The sequence below is a fragment of the Eubalaena glacialis genome, chromosome 4, assembly GCF_028564815.1.
Source record: "Eubalaena glacialis isolate mEubGla1 chromosome 4, mEubGla1.1.hap2.+ XY, whole genome shotgun sequence".
Taxonomy (NCBI): domain Eukaryota; kingdom Metazoa; phylum Chordata; class Mammalia; order Artiodactyla; family Balaenidae; genus Eubalaena; species Eubalaena glacialis.
Genome location: NC_083719.1, coordinates 182550219 through 182557809, shown reverse-complemented (window position 1 = coordinate 182557809; position 7591 = coordinate 182550219). Strand labels below are relative to the sequence as shown.

Here is a 7591-nt window from a genome sequence, read left to right as displayed (position 1 = left end):
AGGGCACAGCTAGTGTCCAAGCCCGGCTGCCCTGCTGCATCTCCAGGCGGGGAGGGCTCAGGGAGTGGCCAGGAGGAAGGAACCAGTGGCCATGTTAGGGGCAGTCTGGAGGAGGTAGGAGGGACGGAGGACATGCAGGTGGCCCTGGGTTTCTGGCTCGGGCAGTGGGATGGGGATACAGGCAGGAGGTCTGGATCGTCAGATGCTGAGCTCCTGTCTTGCCCTTTGGAGGGCAAGGCACCCACGAACCTCTGAGCCGCGGTGGGTGGGCAGCCGTGGAGCAAGTCAGCAGCACGTGGACGAGGTCATGGAGGTTGTGGAAGGAGCAGGACCCAGGTGCAGGGGGTGGGGGGGGGCAGCCAGAAAAGTGGGAGGAAAACTGGGGTGGGGGTGACACTCCCAGCCAGGGAGAATCTCTCCGTTCTTACTTAGCATTCCTGCAGCTGATGTGTGTGCGCGCGCGCACGTGCACACACGCCTCGCATCTCACTTCAGAGTTCTTGCTACCAGAGAGTTCTTGGAGGCTAGAACACCTATCGGTCCCCCTGCAACCCTCCCAAACTTTGGCTTATTGAACTCTGACTCGGGGCCATTAGGGTTATAACGATCACCAGAAACCCAGGTTCCTTCTGTCTCATTGCTTTGCCATCCTTATTTTATGATGTCCACCTCGAGGTCCAAGATGGCTGCCGGGGCTCCAGCCATCCTGCTTGCATTCCAGCCAGCAGCCTCATTTTCCCCATGTGTACAATGGTGGGCGGGGTTAACACCTACCTTGGAAGACTGTCAACAAGAAGAGAAGAATGGACCAGAGTGGCGAGAAGCCACTGTGATTGGTCAGGACCTCCTGGAGGCTCTTGGTAGGACCGGGTCCCCCTTTCCCTGTGCCTGGGCCCCAGAGCCCTACCCAATGGGCCACCCGAGGGACTCGATGGCCCATGGGCCTTCAGCAGCCTCCCCTCCTCGTCTCCTCTCCAGCTCCTGGGGCAGGAATCACGTGGGCATCTCCTGTGCTCAAGAGCCTCGCCAGCCACCCAGGCCCTAAGGTGCTCTCCCCTCCCAGGGACCCTGCCGCCTGGCCCCGAGCCGGGATCTCCAAGGGGGAAGATTGGGGGGGGGGCGGCTCCTGCTCCCCACAAGAGCTGGTGCTGCTCAGGGGGGCCTCGGGCTGAAATCGTGAACCACGGGAGGGTAGGGACGAGTCTGGGTTCCGCTGGGTTCTCAGAGCCTGGCAGAGGAGTCGGCCTGGAGTCAGGGCCTGGCCACCCGGCTGAGGGGAGGCTGCGTGCTTGGGTCCTGAGAGTTCCTCCCCAGGATTGGCCACAGTATTTGTGGGGCCCAGTGCAAAATTAAAGCATGGGCCCTTTGGTGGAAAACTCTTACGAATGTCAAGATGGTGGCAGCAGAGCCTTAAGCCAAGCGCAGGCCCTGGAGTTCCCAGCCTGGGACAGCGATGGATGATTTTAGCGTCACCTGGGGTCCCCAGGGCCTCCACCCGGGACAGAGGGGCCTGGGCTGGGGCCAAGGCTGAGCATCTCCGGCGGCACACGGGGCACCAGCCTGGCCCCTGAGAAGCAGCTTTTATGGGCGACTAACGGGGAACCGCGTCCACGTTTCCGGAACATCCTCCCACCTGTGGGCCCTTCCTGGGTCCTGAGCGCATCGCTCTCCTCTGCAGGGTTTCTTCACAGTCCTATAAATCCCCTGTGTCAGGGTCCCCCAGAGTGGGTGGTCACAACAGTATGGATGCCCGGCCTGCACCTTAAGCCCACGAGCCAGGCTCTCTGGGGATGGGGCCCAGGAACTGGCGATTTCGGAAGCAGCTCACGCCCTGATTCTTAGGGGGTTCTGAAGTTCAGGCCCCACCGCTTTACCAGATAAACCCCGTAAACAACCAGTGGGCTGCGTCAGCGGCCGGAGCGTGGATTTATTCTGCGTCTCTGAACCAGTTTAGTCTGTTTACAAACAGTCTCGCCCATCCTGGGCTGAGAGTTGTTTTCTTGCCCTCTCTGGCCTTGCTAAATGCTCCTTCTGGAACATTCCCCAGAGAGCCGGAGGAAAGCACCACTGCCCTCCCTTCCTGGGCTCGTGTGGCCCAGGTCTGGCCAGGCTGGCTGTGCCAGGGCCAGGGGACTGTGGGAGGGAGGGCTGCATCCTCCAAGGCCACTGGAGGGGGCGGCAGGGCAAAGGCTGGAGTGTAGATTGTGACCCACAACGGGCACGTTCAGTGTGTTTATTGCAACGGAAAACGAGAACGGGCTCGGAAGGCTGGTGTCTTTACTGTCATTTATATTCCTCCTCGCGGAATCCGGCAAAGGACTAGACAGAGCGTAAGGCAGAAACGTGGAAGAAAAGGCAGGCGTCACAATCCAGGAGCCGTGAGCTTGACCGTCTCCCAGGAAAGGAGATGTAGCTTTAAAGACATTCTTTCTGTCTGAGTTCATCTGAGTCTGCAACTTTAAGACCACACGCACGTTGTGATCACGACGGGCTTTTGGTTTCTTAAATGAGATTTCTCGTCCTTCCCTGCTGCTCTCCCCGGGCACCTGCAGGGTCCAGGGATGCACAGCGCTCTTGCTTGTCGAGAAGTAGGGTTTTTAAAGGCCTCGTGAGTTTACATTAGTACCTTCTGCATGAATGAGAAAACAACATGGGGGACTGAATATACTGCGATATACACATTCATAAGGAACGTTCTAATAACAATTAGAGCACAAAACTATTGGTATGAACATATTTCCAAAAGGAGAAATTATTGCATTTGAGAAGCCGATGTTTCTTAGACCAGAGATTTGTCTGTCTTCTTTGCAGCTGCTTCGGGGGCGGAACTCTGGCACAGAGCTTACTGGTGCAACATGTTATGAGGAACACAGATCCGGAGAGTTTCGAGGTCAGGGCTGGGACAGCCCTTGGGATTCGTTTGTCCCCAGAGAAGAGTTTGGACCCTGAGCAGTTCAAGAGAGGACCTGCTGGGGTCACAGTGCTCTGGGATCGCTACTTCAAAGGCAAACGTTCTGGAAGGTTCTGTGGAGCGGGGCTCAGGCACGGCTGTTCGTGCACAGACTTGGCAGAATGGCTGCCCTCGGAAGGCGCGGTGGAGACCGTGAGCTCCCGGCCCCCTTGGAACAAGCTCATTCCAGACCTGACAGTTTAACCTGACGTTGGCTGTGAACCTGGACAGATCCCCAGTCCTTCTGGTTGCTGATCAAGCTTCTGGCTTTGATTCTGAAAGGCCTCACCATGTCTTGGCATGAGCGGGCCTGCCTCGGTGACTTGTCCTTTGAGCCGCGTGGGGCCGTGGGCTGCGCGCCGTCCGGGGACGCGGCGATTGGTGGCTGCCTCTGATCCCCTTGGGGTCTAGAGACGGGGCGCCTGGCGGCCGGCAGGGCAGGAGGCCACAGGGCGAGGACCGAGATGGCCTCTCCCCACTGCAGGGTCTGAGGGGGGCTGCAGGGACATGGCCATCTTGGCGCTGCCCGACAGCTGCGGGACATCCCTTCCTCCCCGGGACCCGCCGGAGTTTTTTCAAATCAGGGTGAAAATCGGAACCAGCTGGCAGGGGGAGATGCCCAAAGTGGAGGTAGCGACTCGCTCAGCACAGCCCCTTCCAGCTCTGGAGGCAGATGTTCGCAGTGGGGGAAAGAACAGTCAGAAGAAGGAAAAGGGGTCTGGGCGCCCCATCTGAGCTTCGGCCGTGGTTGCAACGGTTTTCCTCTTGAGGGAGAGCGTGTCCTTTAAGGGCGCCCTGGCCCAGGGGCCCCGGCACTCAGAGTAAAGGTCACTTTGTCCAGGAGGCACTACCACAGCGGAGCTCTGGGACCCGGAGCTGGGGCGGCGCGGCCCAGCTAGACGCCCTGCAGCGGGTGGTTGGGGTCGCCACGCTCCCGCTTCACCAGGGGCTCACCCCGGCCTCGGGCCTCCGAGCGGGCCTCGCTGCCTCCACGGTCCTCGCTGAGGTCATCTGTGGAGGCGGGGTGGGGCGCGGGGCACGTCTTCACGGGGCGCGAAGGGGCCAGGGCAGGGCACTGCCTCAGCCTGGGCCTGGGTTGACCCAGTCAACCTGGAGGCCTTCCTCCCCACGACCAATGCCCACGTGCCTGGGCCGCGCTCCTGGCAGTGTCGCCCTTGGTGGTTGGGTCCCCCTACCTCCGTGGGGCAGGGGATGGGCCCCCGGGCGGGGCGCTTTCTGGCCCGCCTGCCCTGCTCCCCCTCTGGACATGGCCGCAGGAGGCCCTCACCCCGCCAGCCCCTGCCCCGGCACCAGTCCTGTCCGTGGCCTTGCGCTGAGGGGCCTGGTGTGCAGGGACCCAGGGAGCAGGACTAAACGTAATCCAGCAGGAGGGGCAGGGCCTCTGCTCTGAGCCCCCAGTGGGCTGCTGCCCAGTGTCCCCGCCCCAGGGGCCGCCCTGATCGCCACCAGGCCCAGGACAGGAGGGAAAGCCCAGACACACCCACCTTTGTCGAGCAGTGTCAGCGACAGGGAGGCAAGATCGTTGAACTGAAAGAGAGAAGCCCGGAGTGAGGGCCCTCAGCAGAGCAGGTGCCGGGGAAGGTTAGCAATGTCCTCGGCCACAGTGGAATCGGGCTTTCGCTTTGTAAGTGAGAGGGCTTCTGCCGTGAGAAGGGCCCTGAGGCTGCTGGGTGTCTGGGTGTGGCCCCTCTAACACTTCCCAGGGCCCTGCCTGGGAGCCGCTGGAGGGCTGTGGCCTCTGAGTGGTCAGTGAAGGAACAGCCGCTGTTTATCACGGGCTTATCACGTACTAAAAGCTCTACAAGTGTCGCCTCATTTCTTCCTTGAAACAACCCTGTCATGACCCAGCAATTCTGCTCCTCGGTCTATACCCCAAAGAATGGAAACAGGTGTTCAAACAAATTGTGTACGTGAATGCTCACAGCAGCACTATTCACACCAGCCAAAAGGTGGAAACAGCCTATCTATCAACAGATCAGCAAGGTGGTGCATATCTGTGCAATCAAACAGTATCTAGCCATAAGAAGGACAGAAGCACCGACACTCGCTACCACGTGGACGGACCTTGAGAACACGATGCTCAGTGAGAGAAGCCAGACACAGAAGGACACACAGGGTGTGATTCCATTGATGGGAAACGTCCAGAACAGGCAGATCCACAGAGACAGAGAGTGGATTCACTGTTGCCAGGGGCTGGGGGGATTACTGCCAAGGCGGTGGGGTTTTCTTTTGGGGTGATGGAATGAACAAGATAGGTGGTGGTTTCACAACGCTGTGAATATACTAAATGCCACTGAATTGTTTCCTCTGAGATGGTTAAAAAGGTAAATTTTACGTTCTGTGTATTTTACCACAATGAGGCGGAAATCCTGCCCGGGTCACCTGAGTAGGGGACAGAGGAGCCAGGGTCTGTCCTGCTTGGGCAGGCGAGCTTTTTCCCACCCGCCGCCCGCCCCCACGAGTGTGTTCTCTTGGGCCCCGAGGCCGGCCCTCTCATCCCGGGGCGCTCACCTCTCCCATCACGGCAATGGGCGTCTCCCCAGTGGCCTCGGCGACGCGGTGCTCCACCAGGTAGAACATGTACTCGTCGTAGAGCAGCCGGATGAGGTGGAAGGAGCCGAAGCTGGCGGCGCTGCGCAGCGTGAGGTCGCGGATCACCATGGAGCTGAGGCGGCAGACACGGGCTGGCACCTCCGGGACGCCAGGCTCCCCTCCAGCCCCGAGCCGGCCTGCGAGGGGCCTGCCAGCCTCCCAGACCACCCCGCGGCCTTTCCCATCCTCCCCATCCTTAGCCAGCAGTTTTAGGCGCCTAAAAACGAGATTTAAGTTCAGGGTGCCTTTGCCTCTTTCATCCAAAGCAGGGGCTGGCAAACTGCGGCCCAAGCCAGACCAGATCCAGCCTGCCAGCCAAGAATGGTTTTTACAGTTCTGAATGGTTGGCAAAAAAGGTCAAAAGAATTGTATTTCACGACACATGGAAAGTACCTGAAATTCACACTGCAGCGTCCATAGTTTTATTGGCTGTGCCTGTCGTTGATGTGCTGTGTGCCTGGAAAACTTTATCCCTCAAAAAGATCTATCTATCTGACTCTTTCCGGAGAAAGCGAGCGCTGATCTAAAGGAATCATGTAACGTGGTACCCGACCAAAAACCCTGGCCTATAAGTGCATCTGCCACGTGGCCCCAAACTCCTGGACGCTCCAGCTCAGAACTCACCTACTCTCAGTGACCTATAATCGCTGTGGTAGCGAGAAAAGAAACAGGAAGGGACAAGACAGGAGAGGAAACACGGGGTGTCGCCCCGGGGTGGCCCTGCCGCCCTGGAGTCCAAGCATCCAGAACCCGGGCGGATCAGTCAGAGCACCCAAGCTGCAGCCATCAAATCATTTCCTTCTGTGTAAACACCTCTCCCCCTGCTCCTGTCCGGGGAGGCTGTTAACCACTTTGGCTTTCAAAGCGATGTTTGCTCAAAGGATCTTTTTATTTATTTATTTATTTTTGGCTGCGTTGGGTCTTCGTTGCAGTCGGTGCTCAGGCTTCTCACTGAGGTGGCTTCTCTTGTTGCGGAGCACGGGCTCTAGGCACGCGGGCTTCAGTAGTTGTGGTGCGCGGGCTCAGTAGTTGTGGCGCATGGGCTTAGGTGCTCCGCGGCCTGTGGGATCTTCCCGGAGCAGGGCTTGAACCCGTGTCCCCTGCATTGGCAGGTGGATTCTCAACCGCTGCGTCACCAGGGAAGTCCCTCAAAGAATCTTCTGAAAATTTAACGAGCCTCAGTTTATCTTTTAACAGGTTGAAACTGCTGCTGCTTGCGTGTTAGCAATGGGGCGTGCGGGCGAGTCAGCAAAGACAGCCGACAACAACTCAGTTTACTTGATTCTTCTTGCATCTTCCCAGGCCAGTGTGCAGACACGCTCTGACGGCATTTTGGTTCAGCAGTGGAAAAGGAGAGCTGGCTCCAGCCGGCTGTGGCTTCGAGATGCCCTGGAAGGGCAACCAAGGAGGGGACCCGGGTGGTGCCTGCCTGTGTCCAAATGAGCACTTTAGGAAGCAAAGGTCACCTGAAGAACGTTCACAAGGAACGAACACAAAGGCCGCGTACGTGGGCACAGGGAACAGGCTCGGGGTTCGGGATGTGTTTTCTGCTCAGAAGCTCCTTTGGCTCTGTATGGCTGACCCCCTAAAGGTAAGCGAGTGAACACAGACCACGGGTCCCTGGGAAGGGGCCCCTCACCCCCTCCCACCCTCCTTTCCCCACGCCTGGAAGCGGTGCTTGGTTTTCATGTTGCTGCCGATAACACAGGCCTGGAACGAAGCTGCTTGCATTTCAAAGTGTTCAAATATGGTCTGTGCTGCTGTACTAACAGGAGACCCCAGGCCCGAATGCTTCGAGTCACCCTCCCACTCTGTGCCCACCCAGGGGGGCACCCGGCACCCTTCCCTGAAGGTCCCCCTGGATCGGGCGCTGGTACCCGGCACCCCCCAAGCCTCAGCGTCTGGTTTGAAGCTTTGGCTCGAGAGGCTTTTCTGAACCGTCTCCATGGTCACCTTGGTCTGTTTTGGGTTCTCCAAATGGGCTCGCAACTTCCTGCGGTGGGAACATCAGTGAAACTCCACTGGGAG

The 7591-nt window shown here is 58.7% G+C and overlaps 1 protein-coding gene across 4 annotated transcripts in view; it reads right to left on the bottom strand.

Annotated features, from left to right (window-relative positions):
* Positions 1-1921: 1921 nt before the first annotated feature.
* The window catches only part of RFX2 (regulatory factor X2), a 96412-nt gene continuing 90742 nt past the window's right edge, over positions 1922-7591 (bottom strand). For all 4 annotated transcript variants that reach the window (XM_061190641.1, XM_061190644.1, XM_061190642.1 and 1 more), the window contains 3 exons: positions 5483-5636; positions 4456-4498; positions 1922-3961 (listed from right to left, as the gene is read on the bottom strand). In XM_061190641.1, coding sequence (XP_061046624.1) covers positions 3846-3961; positions 4456-4498; positions 5483-5636 — 313 coding nt within the window. In that variant the 3' untranslated portion in view covers positions 1922-3845. The remainder of the gene's footprint in view (positions 3962-4455; positions 4499-5482; positions 5637-7591) is intronic.